General features: G+C 35.5%; 1 protein-coding gene across 1 annotated transcript in view; it reads right to left on the bottom strand.

Moving 5' to 3' along the window:
- LOC306882285 (threonine aspartase 1-like) overlaps positions 1 to 6,325 on the bottom strand; it is a 32,143-nt gene extending 25,818 nt beyond the window's left edge. Inside the window, exons 1-4 of the mRNA XM_079436819.1 lie at positions 6,139 to 6,325; positions 5,569 to 5,768; positions 4,579 to 4,646; positions 3,828 to 3,896 (exon numbers count right to left, since the gene is read on the bottom strand). Coding sequence (XP_079292945.1) covers positions 3,828 to 3,896; positions 4,579 to 4,646; positions 5,569 to 5,698 — 267 coding nt within the window. The 5' untranslated portion in view covers positions 5,699 to 5,768; positions 6,139 to 6,325. The remainder of the gene's footprint in view (positions 1 to 3,827; positions 3,897 to 4,578; positions 4,647 to 5,568; positions 5,769 to 6,138) is intronic.
- Between the last annotated feature and the right edge of the window lie 18,098 nt (positions 6,326 to 24,423).

Raw genomic sequence — 24,423 nt, 5'->3', positions numbered from 1 at the left:
CATCAGCATTTTTATTGTTAGCTAAAACTAAAAAAGTTTTAATAAATTGTACAATAATTAGTGCTGTCAAACGATTAATCGCAAAATAAAAGTTTTTGTTTACATGATATGTGTATACTGTATTTATTATGCATATATAAATCCATTAAATATATTTAAATATGATATAATTTATATAAATATATACATGTAAATATTTTCCAAATATATGTTGTATGTTTGTGCCTTTATATATACACATAATAAATATACACAGTACACACACATATCATGTAAACAAAAACTTTTGGATGTGATTAAGCGCGATTGATCGTTTGACAGCACTAATAATAATATGAAAAATATTTATTTTTTTTAGAATTTTTTTGACAACTGAAATAACCAAACAAAAATAAAGCTACATAAATATATTTATTTTTTATTATTATACAGGGTTCCCACTCTTTCATGAACACCAGATTCAAGGACTTTCAAGGACTTTTTAAGCACCATTTATTTTATATCAAGCACCTCTCAAATTCACACGCCAGCGAATGTAGTGTCATGAAAGACCTTACAATACTAAACATTTTACTTAAACTTAACATTTACATTAAACATTTCAGAGTAATAATGTTTTGAATGTGTAGGTTTCATAAATTAAGACCGTTTTGAGTAGTCGTGTTCGAAGAATTTAATGAAATCCATTGAAGTTAATACTGGTAATATTCAAATACAATTTCTAAAATATTTTTAGAAAAACAGCAAACTACAAAAAACAAAACTGTTTTTTGCTTTAGTTCTTGTACAAGATTTAAATTTGAAAATTTCACAATTTTTAAATTAATAAAAAGTGGTTAAATGTTGTAATAACACTGTAAACCTGTTAACATTAAAAATTAGCATGTTCTCTCAATAGAGACGTTACTCATTAATAAACAACTCAAGTCAAAATTCTTTTGTAAATCCCATTTTTTTCATCTTTGACCTAGAGGAATGCAGGTGCTCAACATTTCAATATTTTTTTTTTAATATGTCATGAACATTTTAAACATTGTACATGTGCAAATCTGCAAATAAATATAAAGAAAATAAATAAAAAATAGGACTTTCTATTTGCTTTTAAACTGTAAACGCGTTCCACTAAGCAGTTTTTCTTTTTTTTCAAGTTCTACATTTTCTCCTTAGCTCCATGTCGCAGTAAGTTTTGGGAGTTCATTTTTAGTCCATCTCCTATCCTGAAAAGTCTGTCTTGCAGAGATTGACTAAAAATGAGCTCCTAAAACTTACTGCTATTCTGGAAGATAAATTCTTCAAACAGTGGTACAAGAGGATGTGGTGCTGGTCCATCAAGTTAATTTCGTTGACCAATACTTTATCATAATTTTCATCAACAACATTTTTTTCACTGACGACAACGAGACGATAATGAACGAAAACTATTTTTGAATGACAAAAATTATGACAAATCTATCTATCTATCTAATCTAAAATGTTAGGGAGGGACAATTTGGGAAGAGATTCATTCAGAACGAATCTGCTGCATAGAAGGTTAGATGCAAACATATGAACCGGCGGGACATAAGCTAAAATACACTTGCTGCACGGCGCATAAAACATTAAAAAATGTCAATATGTGGGAGTAAGAGGGGAGCAGACATATGCATAAATCTGATGACGCAAGAGAGAACTCAATTCGGTCCTGTTTTCTGAGTGCAGACACTGAAGCGTACACACAGAAAGCCCGTGTACTCTTTCACGTCGCATGAACGGAGAAATACACACAAAATGATGTCGAAATGTCCGTTTTGACGAGTATTCACGTAAACACAGCTGTGAACGTAAACCGTAGGGAGAACGTGTATCAGCAGGCCTACACTGCATCCGTCACCGTGCATTCGGTTTTAAAGGGATAGCAGCCTAATTTAGTTGCTATTGTCCGAGTCATTGATGTTAATCAAACAACAAAAGAAAGACATACAATCACTGCTCTTGACTGAAAAACTTTAGTAGCCCTAAAGATTCATCTAAATTTATTTATAGAAATAAATATGTCTGCTTGAAAGAATGATAAACAAGTTGTTATAAAGAATGCATAATTAGCCTATATATAACCATTGGTATTTCATTAAAAAGAAGACCATATTCCTGTTCTTTATGAGAAGTGGTTTTATTTAATTTTATCAAAGGCATGTTGTGTGTCACCGCAATTAAATTGCAGTCTATCATGATAAAAAACAATATCAAACCTATATAATGAGTTTGGACATTTTAGAGAAATGCTTAATAAATGCACTGTAACTAAACCCATTAGATTTTAGCCGACTAAATTTACTGTAGATTTAGTCGACTAAAAATCTTATGATATTTAGTCAACTAAAACGAGACTAAAACTAAAAACAACTCAGATGACTAAAATATGACTAAAACTATATGGCATTTTAGTCAAAAGACTATATGACTAAAACATTTGCTGTCAAAATTAACACTGCTCTCAACTTATCCGTCTATAAAGCCTATAAAAATGTGTCTTCATGTATTTAACAACACTTCAGCATGTTATTCTCATTAAGTGAGGGTAATTTTTTGGGATTTTTTACACAAGCAAAGTCTCTGAGAACCTGACATCTTATAATTCTGGAAAATCCAGGAAGGTTGCCGTTCTGGAAAATGGTGGCGCTGGAGACTAAATGTTTGATGGTTTACACCTAATTCTTCACATTAATTCTTAATTATTTTGCAGTTACCGTGTGTCTTATCTTCTCCACCTGTTTTTGTCTAACCCCGCTGTAACCAATGAGCATTTCGCTGACCAATGGTCATGTCTTAACTTTACAATTTCTGTATTGCATTAGTTTTGAATATTTCTCATTGGGGATTTAATAATTTTTGACTTTTCAGTTAAATCTCTTTTTTGGCTCATTTTATCTGTAAAAGAAAATGTGCCTAATAATTCTGCACACATGAATATAAGGAGTTTTTCACTTCCAGCCTTCATAGACAATTATATATCACTTATAAATGATTCATTACAAAATTAATAGTAGTTATTAAAATTGATGTGGTTTGGAATTGGTAAAATGTTCTTGGAAATAAATATGATCAGAATATCAACGTGTCTAATTCACGCACTGTAAAGATGTGCTCACTTTACACAGAGTGTGCGTGATCGTGTAATCGAAAGTGAAAGTGAACTGCGAGCGCTCATTCAAATTAATAGCGCGAAAATGATATACAATATTAGAATGTTTGCGGGAGCGGGACACATGTTGCGGGAGCGGGCGGTAATGGTCAGACACTCAGCGGGAGCGGCTCAAGAAAACTCTAGGCTGCACATCAACACAAGCTAAGTTTTTTTCGCACTACCCCATCTCCACCCCAATTATTTGTGCCGTTTCGTTCTGTGACAGCACATATAGGACAATTTTGAAATAGCGCCATAAACTAAATTTATTTTAAATTTAATTCAAGCACTTTCAAGGACCTATGTTTGTTTTCAAGTACTTTCCAGGCCTTGAATCCATATGTCTGAAATTCAAGTACTTTCAAGTACTTTCAAGAAGAGTGGGAACCCTGTATTATTATTTAAATATAATATATTTATATTTATAGACAATAATAAAATTACAAAAGGACATTACATAAAATTATTGAAAATATGCTAAAAAAGTTCAAATATAAAAATAAAAGCTAAAATATGATAAATATTTTTTGTAGATTGTTGAATTTGACTTTCATGCCAGCCCATTAATATCTGAAATGTTCACTCATATGTTTTCTATTTATTTTTTCTGAGTCTCTATTCAGTTCTAATGAGTTGGTGTGTTGTTGTTGTGATCCACCATCACCTCTAGCTCTATAAGAGCTGCTGTCACAGCCTCCAGCGCCAATCCTCCAGCTCTGAGCCGGTCCACAGCCTGAATCACATTAAATCACAACTGATGACAGAAACTCCACATCTGCCAATTCCTAAAACCAACTCAATGTGCAGTGTGTATTTTGTTCTACTTAGGATTCAGGATCTTTATGCAGAAAGGACTGCACTAAACTAATATATACAAAACATAAAAATGTGACAATCCAATACAAAGAGCTTAAAAGAAAATAAAGCTGCAGTGTTTTCCACTTGACATGCTTCAAGCAGAGAGCGTGGAACGATATATTAAGCCGGGCAGCAGCTCAGGCCGCTGCTGGTGTCATGTTATCAACACATAACTCAAATTCCCTGGCACAGGTGTTTTACTCGAGCCTGATCCCTTCTTTTCATCCTTTACACGGCACTTTGGACGGGGAAAAGAACTGCACTGCAGCTTGCCAACCTTTGCATTACTGTTAGCTGCAAGCATCTATTACAATTGTGTTAGCATATCTTAGATTTTGTATATTGGCAATGTAAGATTCTGCAAAAAAAAAAGTATCCATCTTTGTGCTAAAAACATTACACAATCCGTATCAGAAAATCATGCAAACTGAGCTGGGAATGAAAACTGATTAATTCATTGAATTGACGTCTAGTCGATGTCACCTCTGGCAAAGCTATCGAAACAGTTCACAGCAGAAGAATCAGAAGTTTTGAATGAAGTATCACATGCAACTCACTCTCTGGCACGCTCTCTTGCACACATGTTTGTATTCCTTGGCTTTGGATTCCGAATGATACCCTGCCCCTGAGGAGGTAATAAACAAATCATCAAAAAAATACACATTTAGTTTGTTTCGTACAATGAGGTTCTTCAGCTGTTAACAGTCTGTAGTTTTGCTTGTCTTAAGAGATTTTTTATAAGCTATTTTCTTACAAATAAAGTTAGTTTTATAAACAAAGTCTTTATTTCAGTAGAGTCAATATTTAGACAACTTCATGTCATTCCAAACCCATTTATTTTTCCATTATTTTCAATAAAATGACAGTTCATAGTGACATGTGTCAAGCTGTAGAAAGTACAAAAACACTAGAAAAAGTACCATAAACAAAGTCCATCCACAGACTTATAGTTCAGGTCTTCAATAGCTATATGATAGGCTGAAATTTAAGACCATTTTTGACAGGTCAAATCTCATTCATCAGGATTTGTTGTCATTAATGTCAAAGGTCACTGTTTCTCAAGTATGTTGTAACTAGATGTGGCATTCTGTTTTGAATATCTGAATGGAGAATGACATTCGAGAGCAGCAGCGGATGAGAAAATTATCAGTGAATAAGAACTTAAATTACAGGCTTTTGAATGGCTTCAGAAGACTTGGACTTATGGACTTCTTTTATCGTACACATACAATGTTTTGGTCCCTTTCAACACTTGACAGATGTGGCCAATACATGTTTTTTTTTTTCAAATCTGTACATTTGTATCCCAGAAATAACACACTGGTTTGAAATGACATGAAGATAAATACACAATTACATAATTTTATTTTTCAGTGACCTATTCCTTTTAGGAAACCTCAACATCTAAAACAGGAATCAGTCAACAAGCCTAAATTAGACCTTTACTCATCTCATTCAACATGTAACTGTGAAAAAAACAAAAGTTTATGCAGAAATGTACTATGGAGAAGGGTTTTTACATCATTTCCAAAGGGACACGCATTCACCTGCATGCACCAGCACAAAACCCATAGCTTTGCCGTCATGACAGGAGACGGTGCTGTTCAGTGTAGACCCTGAATTGTTTAGTGGAGACACAGTCTCCTTGCAATCTGTCGAGTTTTCTAGATTTTCCATGACCCGTATTCAGTGTAGCTTGCATTTTGACCCATCATTCACTCGTAACTCCTAAACACTTCTCCAAGTCCTGAAAGCCAAGAAAGACAGAGAGTGAGCTATCATATCTTCAGAATTCAACTCATATATAAAAGGCAATTATATTAAATCTAACTCAATTGGTAGTAATAATAACGTACACATTTTGTCAATTACACCAATGACAGATTCCTTGTATTTCAATGCATCCATTTAAATCTCTTTCTTCATCTCTTCAGACTGTTACTTTGAAAAGTAATACTCAGATCAGAAACATGCTTTCAGGAACCTAATTAACCAAGTAACTAACTGTTTGCTCAAAAATTCATTTTAAATTCCGTTAAAGTTCTTTTTATATGCATAAACCACTGACAAATGCAGTCCTACAAAACAGATGAAAGAATAAAGATTGCCAAACTCACTCGCGTGAAGACTTCAGGTGGACGGAAGAAGAGCGTGCATCTCTACTTATAAAACACACATACAGATTGCACTCAATTATGAGTGTAGTTGCGTGACTGCTGCATGATTGTGATATGATATGATGGTAAGCGGCGCATGTGCTCGCGTCACACCAAAACACTTCCTGGTTCAGTTGCACATGTGACCATATGACTGCAGCAGCGGCCCCCAGCGGCAGAGCCATGCACTGCGTTCATCTTTCTTTCTTTAAAAAAAAAAAAAAACTGTTTTTACACAGAGAATAACGCTAATTTTGATTTATTTATTTATTTATTAGCATTTTCACATAGGAGTTACTTAAGATAATACTAATTACTATGAGTATGAAAAATAATGTATAATAATAATAATAATGAATCAAATATTATATCGTAATAGTATAGCATACAAAATAAACAAATATTGAAACAGTATGAACTGGCGTCAGGGATATAGCGTAGTATAACATGATAAGATTAAGATATGAAAACGTTTATTCCTTTGCAGTGTCCAACAGCTTTACATACTTCAAGAAAATAGCACATACAACACAATCATATCGTAATTTCACTCTGTTTAATCAGTGAATTATCTCAAACATCTATATTGCTGCTCAAACTGTCTTCCAGCATTACTGGGACTGTAGTTTGAGTGTTGTCACTCAAATCATTATAATCTTAATATTAAATATACTGTATATTATGTACATACAGTCATGGCCAAAAATATCGGCACCCTTGGTAAATATGATCAAAGAAGGCTGTGAAAATCAATCTGCGTTGTTAATCCTTTTGATCTTTTATTTAAAAAAAAATCTAACCTTTCATTGGATAATAAGAATTTAAAATGGGGGAGAAATGTCATTATGAAATAAATGTTTTGCTCAAATACACTTTGGACACTATTATTGGCACCCCTAGAAATTCTCATGAGTAAAATATCTCAGTATATTCTAAGTATATTCCCATTCATATTCACAATTTTGAGCACTCCAGGGTGATTATGAACATGAAATTATCCAGCCATGGCTTCCTGTTTCACAGAAATATAAATAGGAGGGAAAACAAAGGCCAGATTCCCTTAATGATCCATCACAATGAAAAAAAAACTAAGAATATATTTCTGATGTGCAGCAAAAGATAATTGAGCTTCACAAATTAGTGAAGTGGCTTTAAGAAAAAAGCTAGAGTAGTGAAAATTCCCATTTCCACCATCAGGGAAATAATTAAGAATTTCTAATCAACATAAAATGTTACAAAACTGCCTGGAAGAGGACATGTGTATTTTAGAATGTTTTAGAATTAATGATATTAGTGCAAAATAAATGTTATTTTGGTAAGTCACGGCTCTTGCTCATTTAGTAGGAGTGGGAGAAAAAAATCGATTTACTTAACTATCGCGATTCTCTTTAAAACTATTTACAAATCGGATAACGTTACTGTTTCCCAGAACACAACGCGCTCCATGTGACGTTTCATCTTTAAACGCGTGAGTGAACTGGAGGCGGGGAATATATTGGACTATAGTTATTCTCAATGTTACACTTGTATATGTACGTATATACATGTAAACTACAAACTATCACTGTGCATCTAAAAACAATATCATTAGTAGGACATAAATAGTACTGTAATCTCTACCGCACTTTTGTCAAGTCAAATGATGTCACCTTTCTCTATAGCGTTTTATACATTGTTTCAAAGATATTCCATAATATTAATATTGCCGTAATATATAAATAAACTTAATATTTCAATTAAGCAAACAGAATTAAATTCCACTTTCAAGCAGCTCTAAAAGTGGAAAACCATGGCTGTGACAGCTCATTCTATTCAGTCCAATAAAGTTCTTCAATTATGAAATGAGTTCAATTGGGCAATATAGCATTGTTTACTAATATGAAGCCTTATTAACAAGCCTTTGCAAAGAGAATAGTTGACACATTTGTTTGTAAGGTAACAACCTTGATAGCTGTGTTGAATTAATGTATGTGTTTGTCATGTGACAATTAAGCATACTACTCTGAAAAATGTGTTGTTTATTGTATACTGTTTCACACACTATTCTTTAAAAAAAATAGTAGGCAGTATGCACTGTGTCCGGGGCAGTAATCAAGCATCCCAAACACAGCCCATGTCTGAGGCAGATGATCAAACCTCTTCCAGAATTCTTTCTGCACCTTCAACTGCCGGGAAGACATGACTAAACATGACTAAAACAGTATGAAAAGTAACAGCACTTTATTTTATTTCAGAAAGTGTTTTTTTCTTCTCATTTTGTTGAACATTTGACTATATTCATGTGCATGTGCGAGTTCAGGGTTTTGGTACTTTAACGTTTCATTGTTCAAAGTACTTTAACTAAACACTGTGTATGCTTCTGAAATAAAAGTTCAGAAAGATGGGTTTTTTGTTGTTAATATGACTGATCATATACAGTCTCTTTTAAGGGTATAATATAAACTTTTCCATTGTCTGGTCTTTAATAAGCAAACAATCACAAATTGTAATATTTAATCGGAATAGTGACTGCTAAGATGTGTTTTTGTTTTGTTTTTTAAATCGTGACAGTCTAGAAGTGTATCATTCAACTTTTTCCCATGGTCTAGAGATAAAAACAAAAATCGCAACACATAGCAATATCGAATCGCAATACTTGTAGAATCGAAATTCTAATAAAAAAATCGCACTATATATCGTATCGGCACCCAAGTATAGTGATAGTATCGAATCGGGAGGTAGGTGTATCGTCCCATCCCTATCATTTAGTAGAATCGAACCTGTGTTTCCTTGTAGTACCTGAGGGTGTGTAGTAGCCTATTTCCCTGGGTTCAAGTCCTAGGGTGGCGTGCTCGTCTCTCCACTGTTTCTGTGCGCAACACCTCATTGCTACATTTGGATCTTTCAGCCGTACAATAATCCAAACACAAATGTCAAAAACAACACCCAAATGGGTCACTGAGCACAAAACCAAGCTTCTGCTATGGCCATTCCAGTCCTCTGACCTGAAGAAAATAAGTGAGGTGAACTGAAGAGAAGAACATGGAGCTGTGAATCTAAAGGGTCTGGAGAGATTCTGGATGAAGGAATGGTGTCTGATCTCATCAGGTGTTCTCTAACCTCATCAGGTATTATAGGAGAAAATTTAGAGCTGTTAAACTGACAAATGGAGGTTTCAAAAGTATTGAATAAAAGGGTGCCGTCAATTGTAGCCAATGCGTATTAGAGAAAAACATTTATTTCATAATGATACCCCCCCTCCATTATAAATTCTTAATCTCCAATGAAAGGTTTGATTTTTTTATTATTTTTTTTAATAAAAGATCAAAAGGATTAACAATGCAGATTAATTTTCACAGCTGCCTTTGATCATATTTACCAAGGGTGCCGATATTTTTGTCCATGACTGTATGTATAAACACACACACACACAGAAACATACATTCCTGAATTTTTAAGAAATCTTGCCTATTCTAAAGGTAAATACGATGTCAATAGATTGATAGAAATTATGTCTGTAAAATCTGCAAGTAAATTTATTTAATCTTGTCTGGTTTCAATTCAGAACATAAGGAGCGATAAATAGAAGACAGAAAAGATTGGCAGATAACACACAACTCTACATATCTGATGTTTTATGAACACCGTTTGGTGTTATTTATACTAAACAGATGGTATCACTGCCATGTCAAGCAAACCGGCATTGGCAGTGGAATTGAAAACACTACTCTTGGGACTATAAACTGATATGTACTCCGACTGAAGTCAAGTACACTGTAAAAAAAAAAAAAAGTTGAGCCAACTTAAAATTTTAAGGCAACCAGCTTCAGCAGATTTTTGAGTTTGCTCAACTTATTTTTGTAGGAGATTTTCAACTTTTTGTTGTATAAACTTAAAACAAGTTGAGAAAACTCAAAAATCGGCTGAAGCTGGTTGCCTTAAAATTTTAAGTTGGCTCAACTTTTTTTTTTTTTTTTTACAGATGACTCCACTGTTTGAAAAAAACATATTTTCTAAAAAAAAAAAAAAAAAAAAAAAAAATTATGCCAACAAGAAGTTGCTTCAAGGTTATAGATTTTTACTCCCGTTGGTGCTCTTTGGAGAGATAGCAGAAGCACAACATCCATGAGACTCGTGGGGTTTCATATTTAAAAGCCTTTCAGAAATCAGATCCATTAATTAACCACAATCAATGCATTGGGAAGAAGAGAAGAGTGTGGATTACAACACTGTAATAAAAAAAAATAATTAAAATCAATTATAATATCCATTTACAGCTTGGTGTCACATGTTTTCTGGCATGGCCAAATAAACGAATATACCATTTAAATACAAGCTAATGTCATGTTTATTAAAGAAAGACATTGCTGGACTGAGAGAGAGAAGGAGAGAGTGAGAGCGCGTGAAAGAGTATGTGAGATTGTTTTATTTCTGTCAAATGAATCTATCATTCAGACATTTACCACCTTTCAATTCAGATTTAATTATAAAAACTAATTCTGTGAAACATTATACACCTTTTTGAGCTACAAACCTCTGGCCTGTCAGAGCTAAAAATAAATGTATTCCTTATGCTGTCTTATTATTTCTTTCTACAGTGTATTGTGACAGATTTCATTCTGCCTGTGTCTTTGTTCTGTGATATGGCATTTATTGATGCTGAGATAATTGTCTTTGCTCGGATGATTATCAATGTTATAGACTTGCCTGCCATTCAGGTGTATGCTTCTGTGACAAGGCTTTCAGAAACAGTCTTTATATTGTTTTACAGTGTAAAAATATTACACAGTTTTACTGACTTAAAGAATGACTGAATTCATACAAAATTGCCAGGATAATATACAGCTACAATTCTAAAATAATTTCAACACAAATCAACATTTAATTTTTTACATATTTATTTCATGAGTAGCTGTGTTAACATTTCTTCTCATTTCAACATTTTTAAAACCGGTTGCAGTTGACCTTCACATCTGGAAACAATGAGAGTGATAGCACTTAATTTCACCAGTCTCTGATGTTCAATATCTGCTTACTGGCTACCAAAGACTTTCAAAACTGTTGTGACAGTGCAAGTAATGGACAAAATGGACAATCAGATGTATTCTCTTAATACAAAGAAGGTTTTCTATGTTTTCATCAAAGTATTGCATCCAGATGGTTGTACATTTGCCAGCCAACAAGTACTTTCCTTTAATCATCTGCTCTCTTAATGATATTTAAGTTGGCTAACATTCACACCACAGTTCAATTAGTGCAGTAGTGTATATAAGGCTGGAGACAGAAACATTTTGTTCAACTTATGGAACGGCAGCCTTTGCCTCTTGCTATCAAAACTACAAGATCAAAAAAAAGAGAAAGAAGAAAAATATGAGCTGATTTAAGTTTTTTGATGTAAGTGAGTTGATGGTACAAAGCTTGTTTGTTCTGGCAGAACTTCATACAGTACAGAAGGAATAGCTGAACCCCTTTTGCCAACCCAATTTACCATGATTAAGGTTAAGTTATTTTTATTGTTTTCTTTGTTTGCTGTTTTTTTGGCTTCCATCGTTAGAGCCAAGACGCTGTGTCTTATTAGGTATAATAGATTCAAGTAACAATGGCACAATGTGTACAATTTTAAAATGACAACATAACTTTATACAGTTCGGTTCAGTCTGTAAAAATCTTCTGCTTAAATAAATGTCTAAAATATTACACATTCTGAACATTCTGTTGTTCAGTGTTAGGTTATATATACATTTTCAGCTGAGACATATGTATGTTGTATGGTCTTTTTCACATGGGATTCTGTGTGAAAACACTTTCCTTGTCATAAGAATCAGACGTTGAACTGCCTATTGTCTCAAGTCTCCAGTTATTAACTCTACAGGCTTCTTAATTAGTCTAGACTTTGTCAGTCTCCAATCTCTTCTCATCCAGCTTGAAATGTTCAAACATTCCTCATACAGAACAGATCCAATCTGTGACTATTCTCAGGACCTTTGAACCTTCGACCATCAGGAATGTGTTCTTGAGCCTTGTGATGAGACAGGCCTGCAAAACACGTCTTTTCACAAATGGTTGGGACAGAACCCATCAATAAAAGTAGTCCTGTGCCCCATGAATTCACTTGATGGCCTTGTTTCTTGATGAGTTTTGATGATGATTTGTATGTTTTTAGTAATATTAAAAAAAATCATGCCTTGCTAATGTAGCAGACTCTCATTAATGGTTTGGAGCTTCTCTTGAGTGGGTGTGAGGAAACACTCTCAGCTGTGATATGAAGGAGTGTGATGTGGTGGGAAAAACTGCTTTGTCTGACACTGTAGCAGAAGGAGAGTCTGTGCACCATGTGATCAGTGACTGACAACTTCCTTCCCTTTTATGCTTTTGTGGTGATTGAAGAAGAAAGCATAGAACAAAATAATCGCTCAAGGAGATCTATGGATGAACAAAGCATCCCCAACATGCTCTTGTCCCTCAAACCACAAGGCCTTTGTCATTGTGATATGAGTTGATGTGTTGCGAATACAAAACTTCACAGGGTTACTCACATAACTATCAAACACACACAATACAAAACCACAATATATGACTACAGATCCTCAACATCACTGCTACAGATTCAAAAATGATTAAAAATATCTCAGAAAAGATTCTTCAGCCATCAAAAATATGATAAATATTTATTAGTGAGTAAACTTAATAAGATTCATATCTATGAAATGAGGAATTGTTGCTTAATTGCTGTCACAGTAGAATAGCCTGTATCAGTGATCCATGTAGTCGGTAGAAAGGAAATTGCAGTTGTCATATGTTGTCCTTTACTTGTTTTTTTTTTTGTTTTTTTTGTTTTTTGTATTGCATTATTGAAGTATTTACCTTTTAGTTTTACTTTACTTTGTCTAAAATAGTAAGTAATAGCCTATAGTTATAAAGTTAAACCAGCCCAGTTCTTTTAGATTTAGCAATCAGTGTACATTTTACAGTGCTGTATGAAATATGTTATAGTAATATGATAATCATTAAAGGAGTGTATTAGAACACAGTATAAAACTTCTTCTTATAACCAGAGAAAGACTGCCATCTACAGGACATAAATATCTTCTGTTGAAAACAAGAATCGTTCAATATTGAAAGCTAATAAAAACTCATTTCAGAATAATATATTAGATATTTAGCCTACTTAAATATAAAAAGTAACACTAATGAAGGACCCTTTTCTCTCCAGAGCTGATTTGAGCTCAGGTACAAGCAGGCAAACAAGTATTAACTCACATGTGGTTCTGGTTCGGGATTTTATTTTTGAAGTACCCAAAATGATTGTGGGCTACATTGCACGCCATATACTCCTGCTGTGACGTCTCTTAATATTCATGAGCCAATCCTGCGCCATTTATTGGTTTTCAAACTACGTGACAGTATTCATGAGCCAATTACTGGACTTTGAGCGACATAAAAGTTAATAATATTCATAAAAAACCTTTGTTATTATATGCCAGCAACGCATAGATTCACTGAGAGTTTATTTCCTTATCTCTGGTCAATAGACACCCTTTGAAGCCGAGAGAAATGAGTTGGTAAAACATTTCGGAACACTGAAGCAGAATTTACCGGTCAGCGATTACAGGTACAGGTGTTTATGGAAGTGCATACATCATAGATATGATACATAAGTCGTAACGTTAAAAGGCAAGCAGGTGAAGTGTCCCGTCACCGATGACCCATGGCGTCTGTGCGCGTCGCGGTGCGGGTTCGACCGCTGAGCCAAAGGTTAGTGCGACTGCTCGATATCAACATTAGCTACTAGTGGCATACATTTCCTACTTTATTAATTAGATAACATATTAAACGCTGGTCTATTACCTAAAGGTTTACTGTCAATTTGGCACAATGTGGAAAATAATTGTGACTATACAATATTAATATTAGTAAGTGGAAAACAGATTAAGCGCGTCTGACAATACAGCAGAAAAATTCATGTATTCATTAATTAAACTCTATCATGAATCTATTTCACTGGACAGCAGTTCTCACAGTTATAATTATTTTACTTTTTATACAAGTTCATTTTTTCACTGATTGAAAAATAATTACTATGCAAAAAAATCAGTGGCATTATCATAGATAGCTTTTTTTCAACAATTTCTCTCTCTCTCTCTCTCTCTTTATTTCTCTGTCAGGGAGAAGGACTTGTCAGCCAAAGTCATTATACAAGTTGATGGCCATAAAACCTCTGTCCTCAGCATGAAAGTGGGTCATTCAGTTGATATTTAATAGATTTTTGTTTATATGCATTTGTAGCTCACAAAGTCAGAAATGAACCAGTGCTTGGTCAAAAATCAACTTTTATTATTAATTTATATTCCTATCTAAAATGTCAAATATTTTCAAATATTTGCCATTCAGTTTGTTGATGTGATTTATGCTTTGTAGGAGAACTACCACTGCATGAATGGAGAATCGTTTGGAGAGAGCACAAAATCTTTTTCGTACGATTTCTCCTATGATTCAATGAACAGTACAAGTCCAAACTTTGTGACCCAGAAAAAGGTACATATGCCCAGTAATAATAATGACAAAAGTGTTCAAGCACTCATAGAACTAGCTGTTCTTATGTTTATTGTCAAGGTTTGTTTTTCAGTGTCATCTATTTCAAGTTGAGGTATGGATTACTGATGATAGAAATGCCTCATTTTGCTAAATTGGTTTATTTACATGATCTGCAATTGTACAGGGGCTAGCTTAGCTGTTACTCATGCTTTGAAAACCTTAGAAGATCATTCCCAGTAAGATCTCGTCAGTGTCTAAAAATAATTGTTTTTGCACAGCAGAGATTCCAAGTGTAAGTACAAAAGAAAGTAACTCTTTAGCTCATTTTTCTTTGTGTCATTTCAGATTTTTGAAGATCTCGGCACCGATGTCCTGCGAGCTGCTTTTGAGGGTTACAATGCGTGTGTCTTTGCTTACGGCCAGACAGGCTCAGGAAAGTCCTACACCATGATGGGCAACCCGGTTGAGTTCACATCTCATTACTGTGTCCTTCTCAATGTGATACCAATCACAGCTAGTAAAACACTCATACTCTAAAGAAGAAGCACATAGTGGTTCTCAACCCTGGTGACTGCTGATCCGCTATTTCACTGCATGCTTCTCATGAGTAATCACAAAATGTGACAAGGGCAAAATATGAAGAACACGTAATTATAAGCAGTATTGGTCTGTCATCCGAGAGACTCATTCAGATTTGTTCTGATGATAATCATTCTATTCTGTCTGATATCCCCCTTTGTCCTGGGTAGTAATTAAAAGCCGCCATTGCAGATCAGAGAGGAAAATAATGTGCAGAATTTAATGGAGTTCTGATTTATTCAAAGTGCTGGTGAAAAGCGCAGAGTGAAGAAATATTTGAGAGAGAGAGAGAGATGAAATCAAAATTGTGTGGATGTTTGAAAGGGCAAAAGCACCATGGGAAATCATTCTTTGTCCTAAAATGTTATTCTGTACTTTTAGATTTTTTTATATTTGAAAGATGATTATGTGGAAATACTTTCTCCTATTCCAGCTTTATGTGCAAATCAATAGATGACAATAAGATACATAAATTACATTCTTCACTTTTAGAGAGAGTTTACCGGTTATTTTACAGCAGGTTTTGATTGCACAGTGTCACATCTTTGCTTGTTCATCTTAAATGGTACATCTTAAATGGTTTCTTGCTTTAAGGAACAGTTTACCCCAAAAATTACAATTCATTTACTCTCGTTCCAGACCTGTATGACATTTTTTTTCTTCTGTAGATCTCAAAAGAAGATATTTTGAAAAATGGCTCCTGTTTTTTCTTTTTTTTCTTTTTCATTGTCCATACATTGAAAGTCGGTGTGGTCCAAAACTGCATCGTATTGAAAAAAGCTGTTGAAACATTCTTCAAAATATCATTTTGTTAACGGTCATAACACATAGGTCATCCCTTGTGGGGCTACATTTAACCACAAATTTTCTGTTTTCCCTCTCTCAGGATGATTATGGACTGATTCCACGGATCTGTGAGGGGCTGTTCCACCACATCAGTGGAGTGTTACAAAAAGCATCATTTCACATGGAGGTCAGGTATGAACACGATATGTCTAGATAATAGCATAACCATGCTGCAGGTAGACTGCCAAAGGACTGAACAACATCAGTAATTCAGATGTATCAAGAGAGCTACCTACATTACCACAGTTGTCAACGGCTGCTCCTATCATTTGCTCCACGGCGGTTTATTGTAGGTTGATGATCCCATCAAAATCCCAGGGAGAAGGACAGGCAGATTGCAGTGTGCAAATGAGGCGTCCATTCTGGCAGCTTGTCCTTTCTTATGGGCATTGTAAGATAGCAGGAGTGTAATTACGACCAGATGATCAGGAAGGTCAGTGTACAGCCTCCGTCTGCTTCCACCTAAAGCAGTTATCATAGTGGCTTCTCGATAACAGCCATGTGGTAGATTAGATGAGAGAGACAGACAGTGAGACCAGGGGTGTGACTCGACATATTAAATGTTATTTTAGACATCAGAGATATGCCCTGACCCAGCTATTCCAGTTCAGTTATACACCAGTTTTCAGAAGTTTGGGATTTTTTAAAAATGTTTTTGAAATGCTCACAAAGACTCAATTTATTTGATCACAAATACAATAAAAAACTTTAAATTTGTGTTTTTCAGCAGCCTTCAGTATCTTCAAAAATCATTTTCAAGAAACATTTCTTATTTTTATCAACTGTACTGCATATTTGAGTGATTCAGTTCAAAGATCAAACAGCAGCATTTATTTAAAATAATACTAATATTTTGTAATACCATAAATGTCTTTACTGTCACTTTTGGAATATTTAATGTGTGCTTGACGGATAAAAGTATAAAAAAAAAAACAGTAGTAAAGGTCTATTAGATTTACTGCAATACTAGGGGTTGGTAAGTTGGACAAAAGTCAAACACGTTCTTATGGAGCTATAAAAGTCCAAAATGAAATTTGTGCTGATATGTATTTCACCAGAGGCCTTGATTAACAACAATATTGACAAGAAACAATATTGTACAAAACTATTATTAATTGTAAAATATCTGTTGTGTTACATGTTGACTGTTCAAGTCCAGATTTCAGTGCAAGCTATTTGCCAGCGCAGATTTTAGATGTGAATGCGCCCATTGTAATAAAGTTACACCTCTTGCCTGTGGTATAAATGAGGTCTTAAAATAAAAAGTTATTGCATATTAAATCAATTGCTATTGCAATTAGAATTGCTGCAGTACAAAAAAAATTAAAAAATAGTCCCTGTGCTTTCAAACATCTGGGAAAAATATTGGCAAATAAAGTTCAATAGCCTAGTCATGCTCCTGAGTGAGACCTGTCCTCTTCAAAGGACAAAAGACTGACTTTCTTTACCCTTTCTAAATGACTTGTCTTGCATATGACTGTGGTTTGCAAATGCCTGCAAGATGTAGTTTAACTGCTTGGATTCCCTTCTTTAAACAGTGCTCATTCACTAGAGACAGTTCTAGCAGAAGAGGCATTCAGGATTTCTGACTGTCACGTTTTAATTAGTTCACTGTTAGTTTGTATTGAGCTCAAACTGATGCTGTCTCTATCTCCAGCTTCATTAGGAGATAAAGAGGGACCAATCTGTCTTTCATTTCAGGAGCCTGTTTAAACATTCACATTTCTGCAGACAGCCCGAAATAGGTTTATCGTCTTGTGGGATTTTATTTCTTTTCTGACTGGCGAGACTTTTTTTCCCCCTCACCCACGATTGCTGTTATAAGCTCTGTTGTGATATGCTGCCGCATACTCCGATTCAGGGGAAATGTGTGGCATCTAATTTCTTGTCAAGTCGCCGTGTTCCATCACGCCAGAGTTTTCTATCATTTTATTTACGCACGATGATATTCAAACAGTGGATGGTAATTGATTTGAGTTTTCCAGGCAATTGCTTCACGAATGATTTAGTCAAAACAAAGAAAATTGAATAAGCTAGCAAATAAGCTATTAAACCAAAATATAAACTAAACCAGTGGCAATTTGCAAAATTGCTAGAATGTGCGTCATTTAAAACCAGCCTAATTAGAGTCAATGTTGAAGTTTGTGTGGTGAAGTTTGTGTTTTTTTTCCCATTATATCCTATAATAGTAGATCGTTGCTGTCCGTTCTGAGATAGTTGTGTTTCAAGAGCAAACTTTCACTGCTTTGTTCTTGTCTTTGATGCTTTGCGCTTCCAGCTACTTTGAAATCTACAATGAGCGGGTTCGAGACCTCCTTCCCAGCACAGATACACGAGGATGTGAGCTGAGAGTGAGGGAACATCCTAAAGATGGACCATATGTGGAGGGTAAAATGACTATAAAACCACTCCTCACATCATGATGATTGACAGCTTGCTTATGTTTTAATGTTACTTCACTGAATATTAGTAGAGCATTACCGAAACGTTGCAAAATATACATACTGTTGTTTATATTTCTCTTTGCGCACATATATGTTGTCCAGCCCTCTCTAGACACCATGTGCAGAACTATACTGAGCTTGGCCAGTTGATGCAGGAGGGCAACAGAAGGCGTGCCACTGCCTGCACAGGCATGAACCATGTCAGCAGCCGATCCCACGCCATCTTCACCATTCGCTTCATCAAGGTCGCGAGTCCATTTACCCTCTGCTGAATGCCATCTGCCTCTCTGTTTGTACAATTGTGCAGATAGCTGTCGCAGCTTGAAGTTATCATCTCCCTGTTTGTATTATCCAGTGAGCTTTCTCCATTTTCTGTGTATGTTGGGGATGTCTGGGTAATGATACATGGATATCATTGTGATTTTATTATGCATGGGCTATATTGCACAATGCAGCTGGAGTGACCTTTGAGTCTAGTTAGTGTGTCAATGGCAATGTTTGGAATGGAGTACTAGATTACTACTTTGCACAGTATGTACTATATTAAAAAATAGTCTGCACTCAGCAGTATATACTCAGTACAAAAGTTAATCAGCAGGCAAGAAATGTTTCAAATGTTTTGAGTGGGATTTAATTATCTTCTTGGATATAAATATGGCTATTTTACATTTTATTCTGTTCTTATTTAAAGATGTTTTAACATTTGGAAATACAGTATGAACAATAAAAACGACTCGAGTAAGAGATGCTAAAAATCATGTCTGATAATGCTTCCAGTTTATCCATCACACTAGAAATAGAGTGTTATGATAGTATGCTGCTCCAAACAGCCTTTTTTCAGTTTCATCTCTTTATTTTGTCAATGTTCTGTCAGTCTTCTCAGTTTTTCCATGTTATGAGACTCTGTAAGGTTTGTTGGTTATAAATTGGTAAATCCAGCTATTTGTATATATTCATGATCGTGATCAAGCTGTCATGCAGCCTTAAGCTTTTTTAATCTTACTTTCCTTTGTTTTAATCAAATTTTGCCTGTTTCTTTTGCCTATTGCATTTTGGAATGAGAAATATCTGACTGTATCAATTACCAAAATATGTCCTTATAGGCCATGTTTGATGCAGAGTTACCAAGTGAGACCGTGAGTAAGGTACATCTGGTTGACCTGGCAGGAAGTGAAAGAGCTAACGCCACACAGGCTACTGGTATCCGACTTAAGGAGGGCGCCAATATTAATAGATCTTTGGTTACTCTGGGCATCGTCATCTCAACTTTAGGTAAACCAGCAACCTTCATAAAGTTACTGAAGGATATGCATTGCTGTAGGTTAAGATTGCATGAACTTTTTGTTTATTCAGTGAATATTCTTTGTTATTTCTGTTGTCACAGCTGATCTGTCTGTTGGAGGTGGAATGAAAAAGAAGCAAAACTTTGTTCCATATCGAGACTCTGTGCTTACCTGGCTCCTAAAGGACAGTCTTGGCGGAAACTCCAAAACCATCATGATAGCTAGTATGTCAGAAGTTACTAGTTCTACACACCCTCAAATTTTCTGTAGTTCTACACACCCTCAAATTTCTTCAAAGATTCAGGATTATTTTTTTCTTCCATAAAAATAAGTTATTTTGCAGAAGGTTCAAGCTTCTCTTTTCCATACAACAAAAGTTTGGGCTGTAAAGCTCCAAAAAAAGGCTAAAAAAAAGCACCTTAAAAGGCCACAAGAAAAAGCAGCAGACTGAAATGTAAATTATTTTTCATTAAGATTAACTCATTAAGATTGTGTCATTGTGCCTTTATACTTTGATCTGCTGGTTCTACTTTTTAATATTCTGTTTCAAGGAGATTTCTCACCTTATTACGTATTAATTTTGCTTTATCTTTTTTGTCACTCCAGCCATCTCACCTGCTGACATAAACTATAGCGAAACTCTAAACACCCTTCGTTATGCCAGCCGGGCCAAGAATATTTTAAACAAGCCCACAGTGAATGAGGACAGCAATGTAAAGATTATCAGAGAGCTGCGAGCTGAGATTGCCCGCTTGAAAGCGCTGCTGTCTGCAGGAAATCAGGTGATTTAAATTTGACTTTGTCCTCCTCAGACATCACGGGATGAATTTCAATTTACATATTATCAGTATTATATAGTATGCCAGGATTAGTTTGTAGGAATGAAAAAACACAAATGAGATCTCTTTAATATCTCTGTTTATCTTAGACAGCAATGAGATGGAGATGGAGTCTCCAGTTTCTCTTTTTTCTCTCATGAGAATAGGAATAGGACCCTAGTATTCTCATATATGTCTCTTCTTGAGTTTCTGGAAAGACTTCAATGATGGCTCAAACTGTGCTCAGATTTTTATCATTTATCAGTGAACAGTTGTCTCAGTTATGCACACTTTTCTTTATCCTAAGCTATTTTGGGAGTTCCCTAATGACAAAATAACTAACTATCTCTGAGCATATCTGCTTCCCAAATAATAATACACAGAAAATATGTCCAAATGGCATACTTCTGTGAAGTCTATGCATGATTTTTGAGTGTACAGATGTTTTATGCAGTATTAAGATTAAACTTTGATATAGTATGTCCCAATATTGGCATATACACAGAAGTACCTAATTTTGTAGTCGGAATTATAGCCTTTGTTTTGTTTCTCAGTGATCACACATGACTTAAATGCTTCAGTCCTTCTCCTTTCAGATGGTGTCGTTTGAACAGCCTTCAGGGTCGAGTGTGGAGGAGAGGCTTCATCAGGATGAAGCCAGAGTAAGTGTCTCAATTTCTCTGCACATCCCCAGACTACTTGAGCGGATCATCTGATGATTAAAAGTTGGGTAAAACGGAGCATTGATTTGCCCACATCTCTTGGCTGTTTAAGAATGATGCATGCTGATTTAGGAAATAATTAAAACCTTTGTGTTAGGGGAGGTCAACAGCAGCATTGTTGTTTTTATTTTAATTTCATTTTATGATGCTCTTACATTTAGATGTAAATATGCATGACCTACAACTGGGATTTTAGAGAGCTGTATTTATTTCAGCACTCAGAATGCTGTTTTCTGTCCCATTTTTGTGATAAAAGATTTCAGAAGATTTTTTTTTTTTTTTTTTTTTACCTTATAGATGTAATGCGAAGGATCTTACTTTTTTTCTCAGGTTCAGGAGCTGACAGAACAGTGGGCTAATCGTTGGAAAGAAATCCACAATATTCTTGGGGTTGGTAATTAATATTAATAATATAACATTAATAATATGCCTTTTTGTTTTCCTTTTAATCATGAATTTCAGAAAATGCTGAAGAAATTAGTGCCACATCCCGACAAGTGTAGGGGTCAACAGAATTGTTCACCCAAAAATAAAAATTCTGTCATTATTTACTCTTAAACCGGCATGTGCCACTTTTTTCATGTGCATATAAACCGTAAAATATACCATATACCTTCAGTCAAAATGAAGAACAGGTTTTATTTGGTATTACTCAGCTCTCACAGCTTGCATGCTTCTTTCCCAGAATCCACTGTAGTCGGAAGAGCACAGCATCGATTCTACCTCTATAACTAATTTGTTCATCCACAGTGATCTGAGAAAGATTGCGGTGAATCCAGTCTGCTCTTCTCTGAACAGCAGCATTCTGTGTAAACAGTGGCAGTTAGTGAAGTAGTCTGCTTGTGAGGTGGAAAAACAATATCACTTTAGCTCTATGCATCACTGTGGCTACATGTGCTGCTAAATATAGAGCAAGACATCTCTGGTTAGTTAACTAAATAACCTGTAGGTGCCACACACACAGATTTCTGTTTCCTTATAGCAGATTTTTGATCTAATGCTTTTGTCCTTTTAACTGTGCAGCGAAATGGGTCAAGTATTTTGTACGCATTTGGTTTATTTGACAATTAAATATTCTGTCGCTGGTCAGATCTTTAGTGTAGCACATAGAGCCGGATTGCTTCTACAGGTATGCAGGTTCGAGTCTGGAACTATAGAAATTAGTCAGCGTTCACTTTTGATGAATTTGAAGTTCCGTCTGATTGATGAGTGTTGTGTACTATTGTAAGTTTAATGTACTGGTGTGACATATTCAGTATTGGTTGAGTTAATGTTGTTATCAACAGAACTGATATTTTTTTGCAGTATAATTAAATAAGGTTTTGGAGTTGGTGTGCAATGCCCTTTTTTCCTCTAGACAAAACATGCATTTCTGCCAAAAAGTAAATTTTCTCTCAACTGTTGTGGATCAACAGGTGTTTTAGGGCAAAAGACATGTCTCAATATTTTGTAGACCGCTCTTTCATGTTGTTCTATCATGAACACCAAAGGGAAGTTGTGGCCTAATGGTTATCGAGTTGGACTCGTAATCCAAAGGTTGCGGGTTCGAGTCTCGGGCCCGCAGGGATTGTAGGTGGGGGGAGGGAATGTCCAGCGCTCTCTACACCCTCAATACCACGACTGAGGTGCCCTTGAGCAAGGCACCGAACCCCCAACTGCTCCCCGGGCGCCGCATAATGGCTGCCCACTGCTCCGGGTGTGTGTTCACTGCTGTGTGTGTGTGTGCGCGTTGGATGGGTTAAATGCAGAGCACGAATTCTGAGTATGGGTCACCATACTTGGCAGTATGTCACTTCACTCTATGCAGTATGTCACTTCAAACTTGTATAGTATTTTTTTTAATAGTTGACATGAACATTGCTGTTCTCCTAGGTTCTGTCTCACCTCTAATTTTTACACGATGCGAGACAGAATTTTCTACATTTGTATATAGGGTCTCTTAATTTAACCTTTATTTAACCAGGCAAGTTAATTAAGAACAAGTTCTTATTTACAATAACAGCCTCTTAAGAGATAAAATGTGTGTTATTTTAGTCAGTTTGGTCAAATTGTATTGTTTATAATTGTGACTTAAATGAAGATCATTTATAAATAATCAATGCAGAAATTCAGATAATTTCAAAGGGTTTACAAATGTATTCTTGCCACTATATATAAAATGTTTATTTAATATTCCTATAATATTCTGTTAAAAAGTAAGATTTAACTGAAGTAGATGCTGTAGTCTTTGTAAATATTAATTTGTACATAAGCAGCAATCAGAGCATTTTGCCTTAATACACCTCAACTATTAATGTGCACCTTGATCTGGTTTTCCTTTTCTGCAATAGTGTTGTATGATGATGTGACGATGTTAGGGAAGGTCTGATGGTTTGATCCCCGTGAGGAGTCATTACGAGGTTGCTCCAGTCAGATTGTGCCATAATAAATTCACGGCGCTGTTCTATGTCAAAAGTGGTGGAGGTGCAACTGGCCCTGGTTGTGTAGCAATAAATAACAGTTGGATTCACGTTTAATATAAACGGCTAGATTTCCCACCGACAGATGGCAGTGTTGAGCTTGATAAGCGCAGTTGTTTTGCGACGTTTTTGCCTTTGGCTGGTTGTGTGTTTGATGGGGTGCTGTGTAGCAGCCTGTGGTGTTGTAAATGGAGGTTTTCAGACTGTAGCTGGAGTCTGGGGGTCAATTTCAGGCCACAAGCTGGAACTGTCAGAATGCCACAGCATTAGCTCATTGGTATGAGAGTCTATTACCTATGTCTTGCTCCTGCGCGTATGTGTCTGACAGCGGATCTGGAAAAAGGGAGAGAGTCCATGATAGAGGAGGAAGGAGAGCAAGAGTTGCTTTCGGTCTTTTTCTCTCTTTTTTTTGTGTCACGTCTCCTCTCTCCCGGTCTCATTTACACAAATACACATACAAATCTATGAAGCAGAGAGCAAAACAGAGATGGCAGATGGTCCCGCATACTTTTAGCTGCTTTTAGCTGCTCATCTGCTCCAGTCAAGGCAGCAAGACATGAGCCACAGAGGGCCAAATAGCT

This window comes from Barbus barbus, assembly GCF_936440315.1.
Source record: "Barbus barbus genome assembly, chromosome: 16".
NCBI classification, from domain to species: Eukaryota; Metazoa; Chordata; class Actinopteri; order Cypriniformes; family Cyprinidae; genus Barbus; species Barbus barbus.
This window is presented reverse-complemented; position numbering and strand designations above follow the sequence as displayed.